Source organism: Ornithorhynchus anatinus, chromosome 10 (genome assembly GCF_004115215.2).
Source record: "Ornithorhynchus anatinus isolate Pmale09 chromosome 10, mOrnAna1.pri.v4, whole genome shotgun sequence".
Taxonomy (NCBI): domain Eukaryota; kingdom Metazoa; phylum Chordata; class Mammalia; order Monotremata; family Ornithorhynchidae; genus Ornithorhynchus; species Ornithorhynchus anatinus.
The window spans coordinates 15,363,500-15,389,850 of record NC_041737.1 but is presented as its reverse complement, the minus strand read 5'-3'; the positions used below and the strand labels follow the sequence as shown (position 1 = coordinate 15,389,850).

The 26,351-nt window shown below is 40.6% G+C and overlaps 1 protein-coding gene and 1 long non-coding RNA gene across 4 annotated transcripts in view; one reads left to right on the top strand and one right to left on the bottom strand.

Moving 5' to 3' along the window:
• TPP2 (tripeptidyl peptidase 2) overlaps positions 1-26,351 on the bottom strand; it is a 66,049-nt gene that overhangs the window by 20,173 nt on the left and 19,525 nt on the right. For all 3 annotated transcript variants that reach the window (XM_029072967.1, XM_029072968.1, XM_029072969.1), the window contains exons 7-22: positions 25,806-25,960; positions 25,175-25,251; positions 23,846-23,973; positions 18,870-18,969; positions 17,552-17,700; positions 17,257-17,372; positions 14,965-15,133; positions 12,343-12,500; positions 11,615-11,691; positions 10,199-10,305; positions 8,360-8,514; positions 6,304-6,420; positions 5,568-5,668; positions 4,567-4,663; positions 2,336-2,473; positions 187-431 (exon numbers count right to left, since the gene is read on the bottom strand). In XM_029072967.1, the coding sequence (XP_028928800.1) occupies positions 187-431; positions 2,336-2,473; positions 4,567-4,663; positions 5,568-5,668; positions 6,304-6,420; positions 8,360-8,514; positions 10,199-10,305; positions 11,615-11,691; positions 12,343-12,500; positions 14,965-15,133; positions 17,257-17,372; positions 17,552-17,700; positions 18,870-18,969; positions 23,846-23,973; positions 25,175-25,251; positions 25,806-25,960 (2,089 nt within the window). The remainder of the gene's footprint in view (positions 1-186; positions 432-2,335; positions 2,474-4,566; positions 4,664-5,567; positions 5,669-6,303; positions 6,421-8,359; positions 8,515-10,198; positions 10,306-11,614; positions 11,692-12,342; positions 12,501-14,964; positions 15,134-17,256; positions 17,373-17,551; positions 17,701-18,869; positions 18,970-23,845; positions 23,974-25,174; positions 25,252-25,805; positions 25,961-26,351) is intronic.
• Positions 5,289-8,562, top strand: LOC114814579. Its single transcript, XR_003762337.1, has 2 exons — positions 5,289-5,357; positions 8,334-8,562. It is a non-coding gene; the product is annotated as an uncharacterized LOC114814579 (long non-coding RNA).

Genomic DNA, 26,351 nt, shown 5'->3' with positions numbered 1-26,351 from the left:
ACAGTCCTCTCATCCCTAAGATTACGGGGATGGGGGTGGAGGGAGAAGCACCCCAGCTCCCGCAAGAAATTTCACTTTCACATTTATTCGACACACCTACGGAGCAGACTATGAAATTTTAGAAGGCTGCTGAGTAGAAAGTAGGAAGCAATTTATTTTTGAAGGTTATTAGGCTAAATCACTTACTTGTCATCTGGTAGGGTGGTAACAAAGAACGGCTGACTGTGTTTGGGTGGTAATGTCAAGCTGTTTGATTTTTTCTTTCCTAACAGTGCAAGACTATGAGTCTCGTGAATATCTAAGCTTAAGGTAGTAGATAGTCTATGAGAAATAATAAATGGCAGGTCTTTAAGACGATCCAGGTCACTGGTTTGCTCATGACGGATCTGTAGTCGAATGGTGTAGTCGCCTTTCTCCAGTTTCACGGAATACTAAAAATAGAGGGGGAAAGACAGCATTGGTGATCAATGAAGTACATATAACTCTTACCAGGAAAGTGAAATGGATGCTTTTCCTTAGGGCACAACGTTTTTTACAAAATTAAGAGGGGTTAAAAGACAAAATTCATAACATTTGTTTTTACTATGGGCTTCCTGTGACAGCTATAAACAGTACAATATCACAATTGGGAAAAATCATCTTGGAGTTAATCACTTTGCATAAATCAAGCAACAGAAAAAAAACAAGGCTGAGAAGAAAAATAATGAATTATGACTCAAGCCAAATTATGAAAGGCATGTAGGCTTGGCCTTCCACAACAGGCATGCCATAAAACAGACACACATAGATGCCCACGAATCCTTGAGGCTCAAAAATTGGGGAATGCACGCAAAATCCCTAACTAATCTCGACTTCTCTATTAGAGAATAAGAAGACCAATCTCTAAGGCAAAAAGGACTGAAACCATATAGAGGCTTCAAAAGTCAAAGTGCCACCTTGAGTAGCATCAGAAACTATGAGGTAGCCAGTACAGACTGAAGAACACAAGTTGATACCCTATAGATGGGACACTACATTCTGCACCAGCTGGAGTTGCTTTGGAGAGATCTTCAAAAACGCCCCAAGTTTAAGCACTGCAATCCATCAACACCGAAGAGATGCAAATGAAAAGGGGCTCTCTTTGCAACACCAATAAGAGACGGTGACTTTAATACTTTCACAAGATATTAGTACAAAATGTTACAAGGTAGGCATTCCATTTTACTGGACTATAGTTGACCATCTTAATCATCTGAATATTTAATCTTTGAATAATTATCTTCTAAATTAGGTTAGAAAATGAAAAAGAATTGAATGGAGAAGAAAGCTAACGGAACAAGGGCAGACACTGTGAGTGTCCTCACTCTCTGGCAGCACTGTAAAAACAGACCTAAACCTAGCAGCCTTTAAAGTATAAGAAGTTTCCATGCCCTGCTGCAATGAAGAAGACAAGTACTTAAAAACATAAAACTACACCCCAAATATTGACCAATGGGGAATCTGACATTTCAGTATTGGATAAGATAACCACCTAACTGACATGCCCGCTTATCAAGAGAAAAAGCAAATATTTAGCGTGTACGTAACAAACCCCCCTTCACCAGCGGGACAGGGACGGCACCTAATTCCCACCTGTGCATTCTTTCCCAGTGCTTACTATAGTGTTCTGCACATAGACAACACGTAATAAATACTACATTATGCTGCTAAATGTGGGAACGGGGATGACATTTACAAGGAAGTAGAGCAGCTCAGAAGCTTCTCTAGCCACGAGCCTTAACAAGTAAAAGTGGAGAACAGGGAGAAAAACAACACAAAGCACAAATCAAATAAAGCCAACAGAGACTATAGCTCTCTCAGTCAGTCAATCGCATTTATTGAGTGCTTACTGTGTGCAGGGCACAATATTAAGCACTTGGGAAAGTACGATATAACGACATGCCAGACACATTCCCTGCCCATAACGAGCATGAAATGATTTTTTAAAATTCCAATTTGTACATTAATGTACGAGAAAAATATACACATAGTAGGAGACGTTTAAGGCCACCAGGTGCAAAAAATGATACTATTCAAAAGAGAAAGGCTGAGGAATTTAAAAATCAATGACATGTGTAGAGAAATTAGAATAAGTCCAAATTAAGATAGGGAAAAGAGCCTAGCCAAAGTTAGCCACACCTCAAATTGATTCTCATTTTTTTTTAATTGTAATTTTTGATAGAGTGTGGTCATCTATGTGTATGAGAGACCCGTATCACCGTAAACAATAAAGCAATTTTAACACAGAATTACAGTATGATAGAAACAAGAAATTACTACATGCAGTTTATTTCAAAAAACATTGCACCGTATATACCTGGTGAGGATAGGCATCTCCTGATCCCATCTGTCTTTTGTTGTGATCAAATATAATCCAGAGTTGACTATCAAATTCTGATTCATATAACAGTTCACACAGCAGCGGGCAACTTGGCGTCACTTCTCCACTTTTCGGCTACAAAACAGAAATACAAATGTCCTCAAGAAACACTAAAAGTAACGTTTAATGGGAATGGCTGGTATAGTACTTTGTGAAATTAAAGTGACATAATTTAGTTGAATAAAGGAGAAACGACTGTAGATTAAAATGCTAGATTTTCTTGTAATGCGGGTGTGTGCGTGTGGTGGGCGGGGAGGAAATGTTCTAGGCAAATCCGACAAGAAAAACATCAGCATAATAAAAGGGTCCTTGGATGTGTACAACGTGGTCATAACTGAGTCCTGCATTGGCCTTTTCGGTGACACACACCCATAGTGAACATCATTAGTGGTATCTTCTTTGAATAGAAGGACAACTATATATTCAAACGTATTGATACTTCCCACTACTTCTAATAATAGTAATGATTGTGGAATTTGTTCAGTGCTTACTGTGGCCATGCATGGTATTATGTGCTAGACACAAAATATTCAGATCAGAAACCTTCCCTGCCCACATGGGGCTCACAGTCTAAACAGGAGGGAGAACAGGCACTGAATTCCCATTTTACACATGAGGGAACGGAGGTGTGGAGAAGTTAAGTGAGTGGCCCAAGGTCATGCAGCAGGCAAGTAGCGGAATTGGGAATAGAACCCAGATCTTCTGACTCCCAGACCTCTGTTCTTTCCATTAGGACACACTGCAAGGAAAGAACAAGCATTCACCTCAAGCTAAAACCCTCATGAATTCTCCCCAAGCCCAGAAGTTAATAAACTCAAACTAAATGAGAAAACAGTGAACAGAGTACACTGAATTTTTTTATGCTTGCACACTCAATTTTCATTAGACTCGGCACAACTTCATTTTAGGCTCTAGGCACTTAGGTCAGGATTTACCTGGTAGAATTAATAGAAAGGAAAAAATAAACAGTTTCACAAAATGGCAATTACCAGCCAACTATGTTAAGTTAGTGATCCTCAGGATTTCAAAGACAGAACGATTATTCAAATGAAGTGGAATTGAGAGAGGTGGGGTTGGTGACACTAGGGTAAAATGGCTAACTGTTGATGCCCACTGGTCAGAACCTGGAGTTTCTGTCTCTACCCTAATAGTATTTCAAAATTCTCCATGTTGGAGTAGTATCCTGGGTAAAGCTTCTGCAGTGGAAGGTTCCTGCCCAACCCCTGGAACTGTGGACTATTTACCAGTGGCACTGACTGAGTGCTTATTCTGGGCAGAGCACTGTACTACGCACTTGGGAGAGTACAACAGAGGTACTACACATGTTCCTTACTCATAATGAGGTTACAGTCAATAAATACTGTAAATACTGTACTGTAAATACCACTCCCTCTCCTTCTATTAGATAGATGAGAAAAACAATTGAAACTGAACAAAAGGTGAAGAGGAGGGTAGAGAGCACTTACTGCAAATGTTCTAATGCCCACTCTTGGGAGTCACACTAGATTCCTTTCATTGTTGAGATCCCAAGCATGGCATTGCGGGTGCCTGAATTCCTAAATGACAGCCAATGCTATCCTCTGGGCCCCTGGACTAGCTGCCCCAGCGGAGCCCAAATAATCATAGCACCTAAGCCACTGATAACATTTCCACATGACTATTAAGGACCAATGACCTTTATTTTATCCTCACCTCACCGTTACATCCTTTTGACTGGGTTTGCCTAAATGTTAATTAATGCCTGACCCATCCATACCCGAGACGGTATGAGAGACGCCCCACTGGATCCAACCAAAATCTAGTATCGTGGTGGCAAACAACGTTAGGAAGAAAAGGGTGACTATCCCTACTTTGAGGTTCGGCCTATTGTGGACCTTGCGTCCAATGAATCGATGGAATCTGAGTGCTTACTGTGTGCACGACATTCTGCTAGGCAATTAGGAGAGTACAATTCAACAGAGTTGGTAGGCATGGTCACTGCCCTCAAGAATTGATCTGACCTGCAAAAACAGCCCAATATGTAGAGAGAGTAATATGGGAAGAAGAAAAGGGGGGAATTCAGACAAAAGTAATAGATGTAATAAAGGGAGAAGTGGGCATCGGGAATCGTGCACATTCAAAATAATCAAGCTTCTATAAATATTTGACTTTACAAAATAAAGACCTACTTGATGAAAGTTGTATGTCAAGATCATTTCATAAAGCTGACGATTATTTGGCAGGACATCTCGGGATCCCAAAGGTTTTGTTTTCGCACTCACTGGACTGTAGGTAAACAGTATGATGAAGATTTTCAAAAACAAGCAAAAACAAACCAAAACAGAGATTGGGGCTTTCCCCAAGTAGTACGTCTCTCCCCTGACGCGGCCCTGGCTCCCATAGAAGATAGACTGTGGTGAAAATGGGGACCAAGGGAGAAAACTACCTCACCTCCTCCCTCTTCCTCTCTGGTTCCTGCTGCTATGGAGACACAAACCCTTAAAGTAGCAGAGTCCCCACCCATCGCCAAGTCTTCCCTGAGCCTTTTCCCTTTAAGTTTTTGCCCCGTAGGCTCCACTGGCTTTTCTGCTTTCCTCCACCTCCCACGGTACTCCTTCTACCTTCCAACAGCAAAGCCCAGAGACCGAAATGCCCTTCTCACGTCCTCTTTTTAGCCGGTCTGTTCTCACTCTCGGCACCAGAGTCTCCGTGGTCTCTCCTAAATCAGATCAGGAGATTCTCCAGAGAGCTCTGAAGGAGAGGGGGGCAGCCCTTTTGCCCACCATCACTGGGAGAAAGCTCGCCCTTGGCAGGAGCAGAAGGTGGAGAATAATTTAGAATGTTGAGAAGGTAACGGTGATTTTCACTGAAGATGCTCCCTTAAAGCAAACGAACTGTTTGAATTAACGGTTGTCTGTGTGGCTCACAACGGGTGTGACGGAGCTGTGGGGAAGAGGCCCGAGCAACTTTACGTGAGAAAGTGAGGATACGATGGGTGGGGGGAACAGAAATGGAGTCTATATATCTATATCTGGGTGGGTGTTGATGCTTCGGTGTTCATGCGCCTGCGGGAGCTGTTTTGCGAAAGGTCGAGTACATTTTATAGGACGGCACGAGAGGCAATTTCTTACCACACAGACCATTTACAACATATGGAGTTAAAAATAAAACCAAAAAAAAGCGACGGTACCGTAAGGTTTGGACCCAACTCTTCAGAGTTATACAAGGTGCGAGATCTTCGTATTTCAAGGAAGACTGCACATCAAAACGGTTTATTCCTTCTGAAGCATGCTAAAAGTAAAGGTTTTTTTTTAGTTTAGTTAGTTAATTTTTGTATTTTAAAATACCTATTCAAGTGTCTAGCCTTAAAATGGAACACAGGCTCATATACCTAAAATATAGCCGGTATCTCTGATTAAATCCACCCAGTTCTATTTCTCTGCAAGGCTTGTGTTTTTGCAAGGAAAACTTGTGCTGGAGTACCAGCCTGTTGTGCAGATGCTCACAACCATTTTTTCCAAATCCGCGGTAGGCTATACGAAAACGGACTCGTGATGCCGGGATAACGTTCCCTATTTCCCTAACAGAGTCCTAGCCAAAATACATCCTGAAATCATATACTATGACAGAATGGAATATATAAAAAAATATACTAAATTTAGCAATATATTTATTGGACTAAGCAGTACATTAAGAAATAGTAAAGAAAGTTGATTCTCCCGCAAACAGAATATTATCTACAGAGGAATACTTGCAGAAATTTTAACTTTACTCTTGCCTACCTGTTTCTTAAATTTTATCATGTCAAAAACCAGAGCAGTGACTTCCCTAAGTACAACGGTGAATATTTATCAAAATGTACTTAAGTATCTTCATGCAGAACTTAAAGTTCACAGAAAAAAAAATAGACTACAGTAGGCACTTACAATATTTAACTGAGGAGTTGCACAAACTATACCATGGAAGGAAATGGTATAATCAATATTGACATCACTGAGACTTGCCCACCAACGAGCAATGCAAAATTCTATTGCTTTTCCACCCTGCAAATAAAGGATAAAATACAAAGCATAAATATCATATCCTTTTCTTTTACATTATTTCCCAATTAAAAAAAATAACACACTGGTACACAGTTATCACTGCAAAGATCACAAAATAATGCAAACCTATAAGGAGAAGAAATTCAAAGAACATTTAAGGCATCTTCCCTGTCCACCTTGGGAATTCATTATCTTATCGTATCTTATCTGGCAATAGTGACGCAGCCAAACATAAAGAAGAAAACCTACACTGCTATATAAGAAAATTATAAAGGTGTGCAAATATATATATATATTTATATATTTTAGCAGCATGGCCTAGTGGATAAAGCACAGCCTCGGGAGCCAGAGGATCTGGGTTCTAATCCCAGCCCAGCCACTTGCCTGCTTAGAGACTTTGGCAAGTCACTTCACTGCTGTGTGCCTCAGTTTCCTCAACCACAAAATGGGGAATCAATATCCTATCTCCCTCCTACTTTAGCCTCTGAGACCCATGAGGGACAGGGACTGTATCAGGCCCAATTAATTTGTATCTACCCCACATTTGACACATAGTAAGCACATAACAAATGCCCTTAAAGTAATTAAAAAAAAAATAATAGAGAAAATCTGGGACCAAGTCCAAGAAAAGAACAGATTGAAAAAAATATACTATGGAGAAAGAATTAAAGCATTCACAGTGAGTTGGTGAGAAGAATAGCTCACTTCATTTTAGACATAAATTCTGCAAAAGATGTGATATTGTAGAAGGTCCTAAATATGGACATGGATGCTTCATGTACAGGGAGAAGTGTTTCAGATGGTAACAAGTTTGGAGAATGAAAATGCATAGTGTGTCCTCTGAAAGTTAGCTTGAGGGGAACCAAATAAAGGACGGAATAGACGATTAGATGAAAGGAAGTAGATGGTCAAGGATAGCTTAATGGGAGCTTTTGAGGTCTTTTGAGGTCAGGAACTATGTCATACTGGTAGAAGGGAGAGGAATATTTTGCAATTAAATGCTCAAATGTGTGGAGGCTAACGAGCTGTTTACAGTAATTCAGTCTAGAGATTCTTTTACTAAGGATTAGGCTAGGGGAAAGGACAGTAAAAGTAAAAAGTGGCAGGACAATAAAATGACACAGATGGTAAGCTCCTTGAAGGCAGGAATCCTACCTACCAACTCTATGACATCCTCCCAAGTGCTCAGTACAGTGCGTTGCACAGAAGTGGTCAATAAATATTTGATTAATAGACTGTATAAATTATTAGGAACTACAGGAGATAGAGAATAATTCCTAGCAGTAGTGACTGGGCATAGAAAATATTTAGAAAGGTTGATTAATTTTAAGGCCTTCAGGTGGAAGTGAGCTAAAGATAGATTGTTTAGATTTGGTTGTCGAGGAAGATGTTGGTAACAAATGAAATCAGTGAAAGATTGAGTTCAGAAAAGGGCTAGCTTTTCTGAGCAAGGGAGAGAATGCTACTTTGGGCTGAAGAGGAGAGTCCAAAAATATCCATGAGGAAACAGAGCTGGTGGCTCTGTGAAGTTGGAAAAGAAAGAGAAATCAGTTTACTGTGCTCCAATTTTGAATACTGAGAATAAATACTGCCTAGTATAGAGTAGATAATTCTCTATGGCAATTATATCAAAGCAATTTGGATATGACTAAACTGTAAATGGTACAGAAAAACACACGTCGGTATATAATTCATTTTCACCCATATTCCAATGATCAGGCTAGCTTTTAAAATAAGAAAATACACACCTCTAGATGGATTAAGTAATATTTTCCCTGGAAAATGAACGACCTAAAAACCTGAAACTAGTCTGATGTAGCTTTTCTTTCGTTTCTGACCATTTAAAAAAAAACAAACAAATTTGAAATAAGTAGCTCATTCCACAGTTCAAGACAGCTTTTTTTATTTCCTAGAACTTCAAAGTATTTCATATACTCACCAAGACAGGAAATGCTTCAGTCAAAGATCCTCTTTCTGGAAGGGAAGAAAACTTATAGAACTCATGACTTCGATACGCTCTCTGTTTCACAAGTTGCACCGCATGCAGGACGAACTTGGCTGACACATCGGAGGAGCACGAAGACACAGTAACTTCTACGTGAAAGAAAACGTTAATTTTAAATTTTAAAAAGCTGCAACGTATCTACCGCTGTCCAAAGATGTTGTTGTGCACATTTACACAGTAATGGGCATGTGTGAAGTCTGCGAAAATGCAATCTTAGTATTTTAAGAGAGCTTGTTTTATAGGGACAAGGGAGGAGAAAGAGACTGAAAGTGCCAGATATTAAAATTTTATAAAAAGACCTCTGGAATAGAAAGGAGAGAGAGAACGGCTATGAGAGAAAAAGAACAAGACTCTAACCTAAGAGGAATAAATGTCTTCTAGCAGAAAAGCAGCAAAAAAACCACCCCACAGATTATATGCCCTGTTTTAGAACAATATGTAAATATGCAATCCAGAGGAAATATTCTATTTTTCCTAAAACTCAGAGCCCTTTCGGATGTGGTTGGGTTGAGAAGCAGCATGGCTCAGAGGGAAGAGCCCGGGCTTGGGAGTCAGAGGTCATGGGTTCGAATTCCCGGTCTGCCACTTGTCAGCAATGTGACTGTGGGCAAGTCACTGCACTTCTCTGTGCCCCAGTTACATCATCTGTAAAATGGGGATTAAGACTGTGAGCCTCATGTGAGACAACCTGATCACCCTGTATCTACCCCAGTGCTTAGAACAGTGCTCTGCACATAGTAAGTGCTTAACAAATACCAACATTATTATTATTATTATTATTAGTGAAGCTGGAGTAAAATAAAATGGGACATCATTAAATTCTGGGGCTGTTTTTAAAGAAATTATTTAACCCTAAAATTGCAGGATGCCTAATGATTCACTCATAAATTATTTTTCTTCTCAAGCTGCTTAGGTCATAAACATTTTTGACTATAGCATTTTTTCCATGATACAGTAAAGATCTTTCTGGTTTGGAGAAGGATAGAGCACGGATCTAGGAGTGAGAAAGACCTGTGTACTAATCCCAGCTCCTTCACTTGACCTCTGTGTGATCATGAGCAAGTCAGTTAACTTCTCTGTGTTTCAGTTATCTCTTCGGTAAAATGGGGATTAAGTCTGTGAATCCCATGTGGGACACGCACTATGTCCAACCTGATTAGTTTGCATCTCCCCTAGTACAGGGCTTAGCATGTAGCAAGTGACTAACAAATACCATTTAAAAAACAAAACCATGGCCAGAAGCCCTAAACTCCATTAGCACAAACACAGACTCTTCCCCAGTGCATCTTCTTAACTCTTTCCCCATTTTGTTCCTTTTTTCTGAGTATTCCAGCACTTCCCAGGATTCTGCTAATGAGGAGAGTTGAAACAAAGTTCCCTACACTACTCACTCCCAGACTGGATTCTGGGCAGTTTAGGAGCAAGACAATTTGCCAGGGAAATGATCAACATCAGTAAATCAAACACGAGAACTCTATGTAGTCCCACGAAGACATTCTAAATTACAGATAAACTGAGAAAACTTTCCAACTATTTTCATGTCGTTAAATAGATGAATGGCTTATTTTAAAGCACAACACCTTTGATTTTGAGTTGTGAATTTAACTGACTTTCAGACCACTGTTCCGGATATTTGTACAAGAGGATAAAAATACAAAAATTAATCAGCATCCCATGGACACAGCATGAGTAAACTGAATCTCAAAATTAGCAGAGTCATGCAACAAAGAAAGCATTTTACACATGAAAAATGTACAATTTCATTTTTCTTACCAGCCCACGTGGCTCCCTGAGGAACTTCAACAAAATGCCTTCGGATTTGACCGGGTTTAAAATGCACATCAGTAAAGACAAGGTCATAGTGAGAAGATTCATTTACTCTGTGAATCATTAAAATACATTGAATCCTTAAATATGACAGAATAAAGTTTCACAAGGCAAATTATCACTTTAAAACAAAAAGAAAGGGGATTCTCTTTAAGATTTTACTTTCAGCAAGATGGGTTAGGCATGGATAACAGACTATGTGGAATTTTACTTTGGATCATTTAAAGAGGGAATGTTTTGCTCCTAGTCAGTTCTATTCCACCCTCTCCCCAAAATATCAAAGATAGAAATCAACTATCTTGGCTCTACTCAACACTTTACCAAATACTGACACGTTCAAAGAACGATATCCCATTTTAACTGAGTGCTTCACAAAGACTACTATTTATCTCTTTCTACTCTACGTAATGTTTGTAGCCGCTGAAGGTGAAATTCACCTAGAAGAGTATCTGTGACTGAAAAGGCCAATGCAGAGCCCACAGTCCTGGTCAAATTGTAGGTACAAAATTTTTGTATGTTTGCAGTATTTAGAGCTATTTCCTCTCATTCTTCTGCTTTTTTGTTCAAAAAGAAGCATCACTTATTAATATTAGTAATAACAATAATAGTGGTCCCGCTTACTGTGTGCTAGGCACTGTACTAAACACTGGGGTGAACACAAGCAGATCGGGTTGGACACAGTCCCTGTCCCACATGGGACTCACAGTCTCAATCCCCATTTTACAGATGAGGGAACCAAGTGACTCGCAAAAGGTCGCCCAACAGATGAGTGGCAGAGGCAGGACTGGAACTCATGACCTTCTGACGACCAGGCCTGTGTTCTATCCGGTAAGCCAAGCTGCTTCCCAAACCTGATAGCAGAACGTCATACTGGCTTAGCCTCAGCCAGTGACTCCTACTTTTCATTTCCTTAAAACGCTTCCGCTGCCCTCACTGCTTTGACTTTTCCAATTTCCAGTGGCCACAGAGCGGTTGGTTGGTTGCCCGTTGTCCTAATACACGAGGAAAATGCACGGACGCCCATTTCTCTACGTCGCTTCTTCATCACCAAAATTAAAGGACCGCCCACGCTAGAGGAGTGCACGTTCCTTACAAGTTGACTCTACCGGTGAGCGAGGCTAAACTGGATTGTTCAACTCTTTGTGGGCAAGGATCGTGTCTACTGACTTTACTGCATTAGACGCTCCCAAGCGCTTACTTCAGTGCTCTGTACACAGGAAGCACTCAATAACACTTACTGAATGAGTGATTATAAATTAAGGGCGATTCCTAATAATGTAGCCAGGAAAAAAAAAATCCACGTAACATTTTAAGGAAATCGTAATAATAAAAAAACCTCCACCAATCTCTGACGTTACTCACTTCGCTGCTACAACCGCAGTAATTGGAATTCTGAACAAAGGGCCTGCATTGGGTGATGCTAAATCATAGCCGCACACCTATTGGGGGAAAAGAAATACCACAACACTTACGAAAATATAATGAAATTTTAAAACATAGTCCAGATACAGAATGATTATTATAGTTAACAAACTGGAAATCATTCTTACAGACCCCAAGTGAACAAGACATAACATAAAAAGTTAAAATTTTAGAAGAAATCACTACCAGAAATTTTAATCAAATGCCACGCTAGATACTTTAATTTTCTGGGCATTTTTTAAAGCCCAGAATCCGCAAAACAAATTTAAGGTTTTATAAGTCTCTCAACTTTTCCAGTTCCTAAATCCACTCAAGCAACGAGGGAGCCATTCAGGAGTGAAAGGAAATTTATGAGCCATCTGCATAGAGGTGGAAGGCCAAATAAAATCATATATTGGCTAATCTCATCAAGATATTATATCCTGCCAGACTCTGTTTCAGTATACTGGAAACTGCCGGATTTTGATGCATTCAGAAAAGTTATCAAATTCCAACATTTCCTAGCAAGAAAAAAGCTACATATAAAATAACTGCCCGGTAAAATAGTTGATTGCAAATGTGAGGCGGAAATATTTAAATGTCAAAAGAGCAGGATTTTTCTAACCTATCACGAGAGCAATGAAGAACATTCATTACGCAACTGGTGCCGACTTAAGAGAAATCAGTACCTCTGCATAATGTAGTCCTTCTCTTAAACCCCTGGGGTCCACACGTAGGTTAATATGTCTACACTGGTTCATAAGCTCCAAATGACTAGGACACTGAACCCATGTTGAATTTGAAGTTAAAACTAAATGAAGCTGAAGGGATATTCTTTCGGAGTTATCTGCCAGAAAAAAAAAGAGACACACAAATATGTTATCTGTTTCCTTCTGTTTCCCCATTCTTGGTTTTTATATGCAGGAAGAAAATTTAAGTTTCACAAAGAGCGCGTCCTCCGTAACATTCAGCAACCACTTTTGATTCTCATTTATTCCCAAATGAAAGAAATGGGAAATCTTTACTTCCATTCGATCGTATTTATTGAGCGCTTACTGTGTGCAGAGCACTGTACTAAGCACTTGTAACTAGGTTTACGTATGTTAGCAAGCAAAAATTTGAATTCAATTTTACTCTTTTACCGAGCAAAGATCTGTTTTAAAATCACATCTTTTCCAGGCTTTCTCCAATCAATTTCTAATCTCTCTACCTGTCAAGCCAACACATCAAGTACTCGTACAGCGCTTTTAAGAACAAAAATTTAAATGGCATATGTTAAATGTTTACTATGTGTCAGAGCTGAGGTATTGTTCTTGTCTGTCCGTCTCCCCCGATTAGACCGTAAGCCCGTCTAACGGCAGGGACTGTCTCTACCTGTGGCCGACTTGTTCATTCCAAGCGCTTAGTACAGTGCTCTGCACATAGTAAGCGCTCAATAAATACTATTGAATGAATGAATGAATGAATATAATATAATCAGGTGGACAAAGTCTGTGACCCAAACGGGGTTCACGGTCATAACCCCCATTTTGCAGAAGAGTAACTGAGGCGCAGAAGTGACTTAACACAAGGTCACACAGAGACAAGTTACAAAGCTAGAGGAGTGTGGCCTAGTAGACAGAGCGTAGGCCCGGGAGACAGAAGGACTTGAGTTCTAATCACAGCTCCACTACTCATTTGCTGTGAGACCACTGAAAGGTCATTTACTTTTTCTGTGCCCTAGTTACCTCCTCTGTAAAACAATAAAATAACTGCCTGGTAAAATAGTTGATTGCAAATGAGAGGCAGAAATATTTAAATGTCAAAAGAGAATGATTTTGACATTTAAATATTGATCCATGATCCCCGCCATGTGGGACATGGACTATGTTCAATCTGATCAGCTTGTATCCACCCCAGCAATTCGTACAAATGCCTGACACACAGTAAGTGCTTAACAAATACCATTAAAAAGAAAAACCAAGGTCCTCTGACTGCCAGGTCCGTGCTCTTTCCGCTAGGCCCCAATGCATCTCGATGCGCTTATGTACATATCTTTTTACTTAATATTACTGTAATGTCTTCCTCTTCCTCACTAGATAGCGAACCCTTTGAGGGCGACCATCATGTCTACTAACTCTTCTGTACTCTCCCAAGTCCTTAACACAGCCCTCTACACACAGTCGATGCTCACTGACTATCACCGATTGCTAAATTACATTTCTCAATAGGCATCTATGTGGATAAAATATTTTAGGCAGCCTAACATTATTAAATGCTGTGAGCCAAACATAAGAGGGTGTGTACTCTCACATGATGAATGTTTTATTTATCTCTGAAATGTGGATGGAGCTACTTCCTCTAAGATTTGGGGGAAGAGGAAAACTGCCCTCCTGATGGGCACTCACCATTCATTTATTCAGTAGCATTTATTGAGCGCTTACTATGTGCAGAGCACTGTACTAAGCACTTGGAATGTACAATTCGGCAACAGATACAGACAATCCCTGCCCACTGACGGGCTGACAGTCTAATCGGGGGAGACAGACGGACAAAAACAAGACAACTTAATCGCAATAAATAGAATCAAGGGGATGTACACCTCATTAACAAAATAAATAGGGTACTAAAGAGACCTCCCCTGACCCATCACCCCCCCCGACCCATTACCTGAGTTAGTACAAAATAGGGAAGAGGGGGAAAATTCATATAAAAAAATTTACCTGTTCCAATAAGAAATTAAGAGCCTGATACCTGGCCCCAACTATACTGCTTCCCTTGGAAGTTTATATAATTCTTTTCATGGATTACGAAGACAATTTTTCAACCATATCCCCTGTCCCCTCTGATAATTCCCCATCTCAAAGATGGTTAAGGAATCTGAGGGAAAACCGACAACTAACTGCCAATATAATAATAATAATGTTGGTATTTGTTAAGCGCTTACTATGTGCAGAGCACTGTTCTAAGCACTGGGGGAGGTACAGGGTAATCAGGTTGTCCCACTTGAGGCTCACAGTTAATCCCCATTTTACAGATGAGGTAACTGAGGCACAGAGAAGTTAAGTGACTTGCCCACGGTCACACAGCTGACAAGTGGCGAGGCAGGATTCAAACCCATGACCTCTGGCTCCCAAGCCCGGGCTCTTTCCACTGAGCCACGCTACTTCCCTATGTAATTTTTAGTCTTAAAGATTTAAGTTACTCTTTTTCGGCAATGATGCAAACAGCATTTCATCCTTTTGCTTTTACTAGTACTCAGTTTTGTTCATAGTATGGATCAATTTATTAGACCATGTGAGTTAAATCTTTATTACATCTCTGTTGCTTACCTGTGTTCTCTGGAAACACAGGTTCTATGCCCACTCCATGATCTGAAGGTGCGGCTGTCTGAACAGGATCTCTGAGGTAGATTCCACGATTATTTCCAACAGTAACGGTAAAACCTATTTTACTAGTGAATGACGTATTTTGAACGAGGTAGTCATAGGCTTTATCGACCTAATGAAGAGAGCGAATAGGCACAATTAAGTATGACCGAGTCTGAATCTCGTAAGGATTCTGGTTACACAGATCGACAGGACTACAGATTAAGCTTCAGAAATTTTCATTCCATCACTTCAGGGCAACGTGAGAGATCAGAGTTAACTTCCTGTTATACCATGAATTTAGGACAAGCCCTCGTGACCTGGGAGGCACCGCATTCAGCGGAAAGAACACAGGTCTCGAAGTCTGGAAAACAGATGTTTCCGACCTGTACTGTCGCTGATCAGTAAAGTATAACCATCACACAGATAACTATGTTTTTGTACTTCATCTACAAAATGGTGATAATTCCCATGCCTCCTTACCCTTCAAGGTCTAAGGACAAAAGAGATAATGTAAACATCTTGGAAAACAAAAGTAATACATGAATTTGAGAAATTGTCATCATGACCAATAAATATTAAATTCCTTCTAGGGACACTTCAAGCATCAACTGGTGCTATTACATTCATTCATTCAACAGTATTTATTGGGTGCTTACTGTGTGCAGAGCACTGTACTAAGCCCTTGGAATGTCCAATATTACATGCCAATCATCATTAGTGAACTAAAATTAGGAAATGAAAATGTTAAATTAAATCAGAGCTTGAAATTCAGCACCTTAACTCATACCTCAATGTAAGCGGTTTAACTGTGATCTAAATACCTGTGGCTATCCTACAGAATCATATTCTTAAAGGCCACCCTGGATTTTTGAAGGTATCAGGGACCATCAAACCCATCAACTTCAAGTCACGAGGGTTACGAATCTGCCCTCAGGTTCCTCACGAAGATAATTGTGCAGCAGTGCACCATCCTGCCCCGTAAAGAAAAGCCACCATGTTGCACCACCCTGCCCAAGAGTCACAGGGTAGATGCCGTGACGATATCGATGAAAGACGACTTGGAGATGCCTGCACAGGTAGATCCACACTAGGGTTATGGATCCTGGAGGAGGACGTCCTTTCCCCAGGCTGTGGCAGGTGGAAGCTTGTTTGGGATTTTCATGTTTTCCATTTTCCACCCAGGATTTTTCCACTCCTTTTCCGGATCATTACCCAATGTCCTCCATTCAGTCCCAGCTCTTTTCAGCTTACGATACCTCCATCTTCCTAGCTCTGATCCGTTTTTTTGTTCCCCGGCCCCTCATCTATTTTAGGCCACACTACCCACACTCCTCACCATCTTTCCACCATCTCACTCAGGCGCTCAAACCAGTAAACCTGAGGGCAAAACACCTGAGGGCTCCACCACCACCACAAGTTCAACTCCCTGGGGTTCCATGGCTCTCCAGAGAAAACAACAAACTCTGGGTGGAGAAAGAAGTCTCCTTCCCACTATGACCATTAGGATAATTCCACCTCTAAACAACGGCGGAGACTAAATCACAGCCTCATCGCTGCTTCCCATTTCCCATTCCCTCTTATAAATGATACAGTTTGAAATATTTTAATTCAGTTTCGGTTAGGGCTTTCACCAATTCACTCTACCTTAGATATCTGCTCTCTTCATTCACTATTTGCCAAACCGCCTCTCCCAAGCTAACCTTCTAGGTGAATCTCCATCCTCGTCTCTCTGGCTCAGTACCCCCTTCCTCCCAATCCGACAGGTCGCAGGTCGCAGCACACCCCCACATTCAAAAGCAGTACTGAAAGGACAACCCCTATAACACACCTTCCTAAATTAATTCCCAGCATCTCAGATTATATAAATCCATCAGCCACCTCTAGCACTTATGTATGTTTATTCAATTATTTTGATTATTCTCTTTGTAAATACTTTGATGCCTGTCAGTCAATGCTATTATTACTATTACTTTCATAAAACTTTCTCCAAGACAACGTTTGGCATGGAAAGACTTCTCAATTGTCCATTTTGTAAACTGGAACATTCTTTGGGAGATGGGAGGGCAATCTCTAATGAGGAAAAACCACTAGGAAAGCCTAAGAAGGCAAGCTAATTCAACATGACTCTCAAATTCAACATTTACTGTAAAACCAGTCAGAATTTGGCTACATTAAATAGGAATTACACCAGAAATAATTTTCATGTCACAGATGATTCGATTTCAAGTCTGGTTTTACTAGAAGCAACAGTACCTGAATAATACCATGCCCTTGAGCAAATACTTCTATATTTTCAGCTTTCACGGCAGTGTTTTCCAAAGCTCTTCTCACTGAATGAACTGTGTAATCAATGCCATTAGCTTTGAGTCCTAAAATAAAAGAGATATTACTTGCTGCTGACTTGATTGCCCGAATGTAAAATTTCGTAGTTTATTTTTTCTGACAGTAAAAGTCAATCCCAATTACATGCTTAAGATCAGTTACGCTAAACCGGAAAAAAAAACCCACCTCAATAACTTTCAGACTCTCAACATAGATTATTCTTTACCTGATAGTACTAAAGCAATGCCTCCACAAGCATTAGGAGAAGACATGGATGTCCCATTCATAAGCTGGGTCCCTCGTAACGTCCAGTTAGGAACAGATGCAATGGCTCCTCCTGGTGCGCTAATACTTACTCCGAGAGCCCCATCGGTACTAAAAATAGAAAAAAAAATCCAAACATTCTAATTGTCACCATGGGCAGCACCTCGGCAGGAAACAAAATCTATGGAAATACTTAGTATCACTTTCCATTACTAATCTCCAGTTGGCAAGATGAGAGCAAATTGGAAAAAAAAAAAAAAAAGAAGAAAAAAACCACTAAAGACTAGGCTGGCATTAAAGGTATAATAATAGTCGGCCACTTTTCCACCGCTGAATCGGAAAGCACCGCTAAGGTATTTTGCATAATAGCCCAAATGCCGATGGGCATCATGAGGCCTAGGAATCTGGGAGCCCGATGTAGTTGAGAGCGATTCGCTGTACCCCGCTCTGCCCCATCTGAGATACTGACACTTTTCCCAGATTCGCTGGAACTACCAACAGCCAGGTTACTGTCCAGTTAGCAGGTGAAAGCGTAGCCACTAAAACCAGCTGCCTGACATAAATCTGAAATGGAACTTTACCAATGCCCAGAACTCTTGGGTTTACCAAATGCACTACTATTAAGAAGAAGAAAAGGAAGCCGAAGAAGAAAGAGAAGCAGCGTGGCTCAGTGGAAAGAGCCCGGGCTTGGGAGTCAGAGGCTGTGGGTTTGAATCCTGACTCTGCCACCTGTCAACTGGGTGACTGTGGGCAAGTCGCTTAACTTCTCTGTGCCTCAGTTACCTCGTCTGGAAAGTGGGGATTAAAACTGCGCCCCACGTGGGACAACCTGATTACCCTGTATCCACCCCGGGTCTTAGAACAGTGCTCGGCACATAGTAAGCGCTTAATAAATGCCATAATAATAATTATTATTAAATACCATCATTCCTAGAACAGCCTAGTTTACTTCTGTTTCATCTCCCTTAGACATACGGGTGACTGCTCCCTAACTAAATGTTTTTAAAATTGAACTGCTACATCTTTTCAGCCCATTGTGAATGGACCTCAAGACTATCCTATATTTCCCCATTCTGCCACTAGAAAATGTCATGCCATGTTTTATCCTGGAAATTCAATTATTCATAATAAATGATTTGAGAACATTTTATCGTTTCATTTATCCGTCCACTTTCTGTTGGGAGGGCACGTGAACCCCAAGTGGCAGAATGATGGAGGACCAATGAACCACTGGATTTACCTGCTCCACTCTCCACTTCAACAGGTCAATTTCAACTTACCTAGGGCCTCTGGAAGACCAAGTATACTGATTCGCCGGTAGTTTCTCTCTTAGAGAATATTCAGCAACCATCATGTCAGGAGAAACATACGCACCGACACCTGCCAAAAGGATTACACACTTAGAAAGTGATGAGGTTAAAAACTCCCCAAAACCAGAATCTGATCTCCTATATCACCGGTACGGTGAAAGACCGAACAAAATATATGAAGAGGAAGATTATTTTTCCAAACTTATTTCAAGCATTAAGAACACAATCACCGAGACAAACTAAAGTGTCCCCCCTCTTAAAAATGTAAGCTAAAATATCAGTTATATAAAAGTTAAAGCTCAATCCAAAATGTCACACAGCTCTCTACGTCACCGAAGCCCTGAAAAACCCAGTCCCTGACCACCACCTTTTACCTCCTCCTGGGAAAGAGAAAATTGTCTTCTGGTCAACCGCAACTCTAAGGCAGCACTGGCCTTCATTTTTTTTTTTTAATGGTATCTGCTAAGCACTTACTATGTGCGAGACACTGCACTGCAAGTTCTCAGGTTGGACATAGTCCATGTTCCACCTGGGGCTTACGGTCTTAATTCCTACTTCAAAAATGAGGTAACTGCTGCAAAGAAAAGTTAAGTGACTCACCCAAGGTGACAGAGCAGACGAGTGGCAGAGCCAGAATTAGAACCCAGGTCCTTCTGACAGTTTACTCCTCCTTCCCCCCAATCTCAGCCTGGTTTCTAGGATAAGCACCTCAGAGGAAGGAAATGTGAGTTTGGCTTCTACTGTACTCTCCCAAGTGTGTTCTGCACCCAGCATGCAGTTAATAAGGATAATAGGATTGACTAGTGGAATACTGGGCTTAAAAATGTGTATGTGCCCCTCTCCCATCCTCTATTTCACGGAAGACAGGTTTTTTTTTGCACTGCACTCTGCAAGTTAAGTAAAAGTGCCCTGACCACGAGAGCAGCTGAATGGTGTCCTAGGACCTAATATGGCAGTTCAAAGCCACTAGAGGAGTTCACAAACTCCTAGAAATAATACAAATGGGCTACTCACAGGCTTGAGCCCAAGCCTAGAATACAAAGATATACTGAAAAAACAGTTACAGCTATCCTGTTTAGCTAAAATAGTTTAACATTCCCAAACATAGGTACGATACATGTTCTTCAGAAAAGGATTCTAATAACTCATGATCCGGTCCTAGATCCAGTCCAGTCCTAGTTTAAAAAACCCGAAACTATATGTATTCTTATTTGATGTGTCTGCTAATTCTGCTGCGTATACTCTCCTAAGTGCTTAATACTGTGCTCTGCACATAGTAAGCTCTCAAAAGATAACACTGATTGATAAAATACTCGTAATCTATTAAAACATACCACCAGGTAGCAATGTAAAGCAAAGACGTGGAATCAAAATTCCAAAATGCAGTATTTTGAAAAAGGAACTTAAAAATATTAAGGGGGGGAAAATAAAAGTAGTAAACAGGTTGTCACATATCTTAGCCAAGAAAATCACAATTTAAAAACACGCTCCTCACAAATTAACTTTTTTTTTTTATTAAAAGGGAGCCTGTACATTTCACTTTTTCTTCCCCCAAATTCTGACAGACTATTTTGCCTCTAGTTTTTAGGTTCGGCTTTATCAAAAAATAAAAATAAAAAAGAATTAGTTGTCCATAATTTCTACTTTGAGTAGTTCAGCCATACTTCTGTCTCATTCAACCCACATATTCAGTCTGTCACCAAATCCTGTCGGCTCTACCTTCACAACATTGCTAAAATCTGCTCTTTCCTTGCCACATAAGTACTCTACTGATCCAAGTACTTACCCTATCTTGCCTTATCTACTGGATCAGCCTCCTTGCCGACCTCCCTCCCTTCTGTCTCACCCCACTCCAGACCATATTTCTCTCTGCTGCCTGGATTTCTAAAAAAATGTTCAATCCACGTTTCTCCGCTCCTCAACAACTTCCAGTAGTTGCCCTTCCCCCTTTGCATCTAACGGAAGCTCCTTACATTAAAAAATTTAATTTCCTTGCCCCCCTCCTATCTTACCTCGTCAATTTCCTTGTACGACTCGGCACGTTCATTATGCTCCCTTAACACGAACGTACTCACTGTACCTCTATGTCCTCTGTTTTGCCGCCGATCCCCTGCCCACATCCTGCCTCCTATCTGACAGGGCATCGCTCTCTTCACTCTCTATTCAGAGTGGCAGTGCCCTGAGAGGTCTCCAAATGTTGGCTGGACCCAGACGTCCGGTCTCTCCGATTACACGTAAACCACAAGTCCCCATCCATGCCCCACTTTTTTCCAGGCTTTGCACCCAAGAACCCTGTCTGGACACCATCCAGAGAAAGAGAGGAGAGGACGGAAGTGTATGCCTCACTTTCCGCAGGCAGAGAGGAGCAGAACAGATGCTAAGGAGGTGGAAAGAAAAGCCTACTTGCTCGCTAGCCTCCGTGCCCCAACAGGAAACTGACGGGCAGATGTGGGAAAGTGTGAGTGATGATGGGCAAACCACAGGCGCCACCATCAATTCCCCCACACAAGTCCCTGGTCCAGCTGGTCTCCCCCAAGGATCTCACCCCATTTTGAGATATGTGTTAACCATCTAGGGCACTCAAACACACCCAGTCTGTAAATGTCGAGGAATGCCCGGAGCTAAAGAAAGACAATGCTATTTTTTAATGTCAAAATAAGATCTTCTGAATAAACAGGAGCCTGTAAAAATTAACCATATTTTTTTTTAATGATCTCCCAGCTACAACTGAACCTATATACCCCAGAAAGGTTCATACTTTTTTAGGCACAAATAATTTCATAAGCTCTCTGATGCTGTTTTTAAGAAAATACCTCAGTACTGATATATAGTTAAGGAATTGATCTTCGTATTTTAAAAGAATTCACTGTACTCCCCAAAGAGAGGCAAACCTCTCCCACAAGTAAGGCACCTGATTTAGCCTGCGTTCATTTATCTTGACAGCTCAGGCCAAAACAATTAAAATCTCATATCACATTTATTACTCAATCAATCAGTGGAATTTACAATACTGCAGAGTTAGCAGACAGCTGCCCATAAGGAGGTTACAGTGTGCAGGAGGAGTTTGCTTACCCTGCTATTTATCAGCTACATTTAATACTCAAAATATGGAGGCATACAACCAGAGGAGAATGTAGAAGTTACAAAACTGGCATTAAGAGCTATTATCATCTCTAAGACTTATTCAAGTGTGTAATACGCAAAGGCAGGAAGAAATCTAAAAATGAACTGAGCCCCAAATTATTTATGCATTGGCTGGGACTCTCATTTGTGACACTTTAGCCAAAGACTTCAGAATTTTTGAAGGCTAATTTTAAAAATGCAAAAGCGGCTCTGAAAAAACAGGAAGAACCAAATTACCACAAGTGATGCAATAGTGCTCTGGTTAAAAAGACAGTTATGTCTGCGATACTGAAAACTGGCCCCTTTGGATGACAATTTGTTAAAAAAAAAAAAAAAAGGTGACAAAAATAAATGGACTACCACAACGAGTTTTCAAAACTGGACTAAAGACCAAAGAAGATTTGCCACCTATCGTTAAGTTAGTTTTAATGCTGACCCTTTTGAATTTTGGAAAAAAAACCCTAAATGACGCCATGAAAGATCGAATACAAAACATAAGCGATATTATCGAGGTTCACGTCTTGTCAAAGCTCCAAAATTAGCTACTGGGGTCAAACCCTAAGTGCTGTAGAGGAGATGACAGCCATCCAGTACTGCTTCCATGATTTCAACAATGATGAGTTTAGGGATAAAGGCAACTATTCAAGAAAAGTAGCTTTACCCCAAATGGCTGAAATGAGAAAGTCCCTTGGATATATGGATAAAACATAAACTACTACTACTGAGAAAATCCAATTTTAAACAGCAGTGACTTTTGCTGGAGTAAAAAGAACATCTTCTTCCTTTGCACTAATTCATCTGAAATTGAGAAATTACCTGAAAAGTGAAAAAGATAAAAAAACCCCTCTGTTTTGCAGTCCATGAACAAAATGGAAGAGGAAACTACAGAATGAGTTAACGTTTTAAATATCTCACGTTAACCTGGCTGAAATATTTTTAAAACTAAGTAGACTAGTCAAAAATAGCATCATTGTTCTTCCATTGCCATCATTACATATGCTCGATACTTTAGAACAATAACCAGAACAAACTTGGTTGTTCAAGAGAAATAAACTATTTAAATGATTTGGTTTTGGTAATGACTGCTGTTGTTCTACAGCAGCACGATAAAAATTACTCCCCACTCAGGGTGATCAATCTCTGGGATAGAAGATCTATTTCCCAGTCCCTTCACAAGTACAGATTGGACTATTTTAGCTACTAGAGTTTAATAGTTTTCTGCAAAATCAGAATAGCAAAATAAATTACTGCTTGAAAAATGCTGACTATTACTCAAACAGTAACATGTTTTAATGGGATATGGTTTATCAAATAAGAAGACAGCACCCTATACAGAAAACACTGTTTACATGGAAGTTTCCAGACTGGTTTATATCTTGACTTTGACCACTATCTCCTAGTATTCCAGCAAAGGTTTTCTGCCTGCCTGGGAGTACTGCTCAGGTCACACAATGTGACCCCTCCTCCCTCTTCATGTCTCCAACTTTAGCGTGAAGTGAATTGGCTATTCTGTGTAGCAACGAGGGAAAAGCAGCAGTCTGCAGGATGTTGCAAAAGAAGAAAGGGGACCAAGCAAATCGCACTAGGGGATTCTAAGAACGGCTTTCGATGAACATGAGATGTCCTGCATTCTACGTCGGGACACGGAGTCGACTAACATGAAATCCAGGATTTAGCAAAAAGTAGGCAGCTTGATTCTTGGCTGCTAGATATACGGGTGAAGAGGAACACTTTTATTTGTTTTCTTTTTAATCCACTCATGACATTTCAGAGGCCATTATCATGACAATTCTAGCAAAAAATCATTTTTAAACAAGAAATACCTATTACACTTGAAGTAGTTCCACCCGGGCAACCTACTGTAGAAAGGCATGGACCATTATTCCCAGCACTGGAAACGTAGATTATGTTGTGCTTCCACACAGCTTCATTAATTACTTCACAAATTCTCCTAAAAACAGACATATTTGTCTAGAGTTAGAGGATAGAGAAGAGCAAACACTTTCTTAACAAGAGAGGATGGTATAGGAAGTGTATTAAATTAATTTAGGCAGAAACTACAACTGTAAAATATTATTTGTAATCCACGCTAAGGACACTAGCCACAATAATGGGGCTAAGCAAGGTTAGAACACGAGAGAAACAAATAGATCTTGAGAAATAAGGGACGGAAGAGTGGTTGGGGGCAGCAGGTGAGTTGCAGAGGAAACTCTTAGTAGTATGGGGTAAGACCGTACACAGGACCGATGTAACACCAGGGTAGGAATGTTACAGAAAGCAGACTGAGCTCTGGGCAAGTAATTCCTCAACAAATAAGTTTTATCAGGGGCCTGGATAGAATGATATTTCTCATATGAGGAGTGTCAGAAGAATGCTGAAGGGACAAGAGTAACTGCTCCCCAAACATTCTCCCTTTTTCCTTGAGCGTCAGTTGACCTGCTTTCAGCTCATGCTTTCAAATCCCACTCTCACAGAAGCCCTCCAAAGGCTGAAAATCAAATGCTTGAACTATTTCCAAGCTGAACTTACTCCCGGGCCCAATACGGCCCCGGAACTGAGAAGCTGGTAGGCCAATCTGGCTGGAGCACAAATGAATTTCAGCCCAGTCTGATCTGGACTCTAAGTCTGAGCTCTTACCCACACCAGTGCATTTTCCACCTCTCTTGCCTCCTGAAGGACATGTATACTGCTTTTAGGCCCTCTTCTATCACTTCCCCCTTCTTCCCAAGGGTGTCATACGTCTGGCCAGTCCACTTCCACCAAACCCATCTCCCACATTCCCAGATCAGGCCGTGGTTGACCCGAAAAAGAAACGAAGGATCCTTGGGGTAATATGGGTCAATTAAAGGGTGAAAGAGGGAGTCACAGGGTAGAAAAAGTTGATAAGTCCAAGGCCAGAATTTCCTTTAGGGTGTCGCTTGTGACAATTATTATTCGTATATAATAAGCAGGGAGAAACAGATATAACTGAGGGACTTACAAATTTAATATTGTACCCTGCAGTAAAATTTGGAAACCATGCCCATATTACAACTGTGTTTGCCATCAGAGCTCTAAGTGATTAGATGATTTTCCCATAACTAATCACAAAAATTATCATGCCAACAATCATAAACGTTACCATTTTTAATCTTAGTTTGAGGTAGGCTTACCCAGAATTTGGCCAGTGAGTTGCTTCTCCATAGCTGTAATTGACAAGGTCACACTTATACTTGATTGTTTCGATCATCTGGTAAAGGTAAAGAATTTTGCAAGTATTAGTGTGAACGGACAGCCTTTCGGCACCGCAGTCAAGCTTATTTCGACTAGCACATCGTTTTTACCAGCTTCACAAAAGCTACTTAAAAATCACCAAAATCAAATTCCAAACTTTCATCTCAAATTGCTTTAATTAGCCCGTAGAAGTTGAGAAAAATACATCTACTGAAAATTTACAAAAACATTTCAATATCAGTCAATGAATGGCATTTATAGAGCGCTTACTATATGCAGACAACTCGAGAGAGTAAATACAATGAAATTGGAAGACACGATCCCTGCCACTAAAGTGTTTACAGTGCAGCTATGCTCTCTAAATGCTCAGTACAGTGTTCTGCACCTAGTAAGCACTCAGTAAATACCAACTATTGATAGATGACTCTCTTTTTTATGGTTTCTGTTACGTGCCAGGCACTGTACTAATTGCCGGGGTAGATAAAAGTGAACCAGATTGGACACAATCCATGTTCCACATGTGGCTCACGGGTACCTAGGAGCAGGAGAATGAACTCGGGAAATACTCACGGCTCTTATAAGGCCTGTACCAGTTTCCATGGTACTCAATCTCGTATCGCCGATCTTTATTGCAAGAATCTGAGCGCCAGGAGCCACACCATTTCGCTCGGGTTCTTCCGGAAAGTGTCCAGCAGCTATACTGGCTACATGTGTTCCATGAGCTCCTAAGTGGAAAGAAAAAAAAGGGTAGCACGTACTAATGGAGACTTTCTGTCCCTTAGCTCTTCAAACCTTACCCCTCTCATTCACCCTAACCTTCCCTTAAAATCCCCGTTTCCTTTGCCTTCTTTAAACTATTCCTGAGTGAATCATCTGTGATATTAAAATTTAGTCCCTCCATTTTCTTTCTTCTCTTTTAAAGTCAGATTATATAAATATGCCATTTTTGACAAGGCTCTGTCAGTGAATCAGACTGGATTTCACGGTAACTCAAATGAAGGAGCTCTTTCCCTCATAGGAGGTACGTGGAGTCTAAATCGCTTCCGTGGGAAAGTTCTTAAATCAATGCCTAATGTGCCAAAACACCAGTTTCTGACAGTGGTACCTAAGAATTTG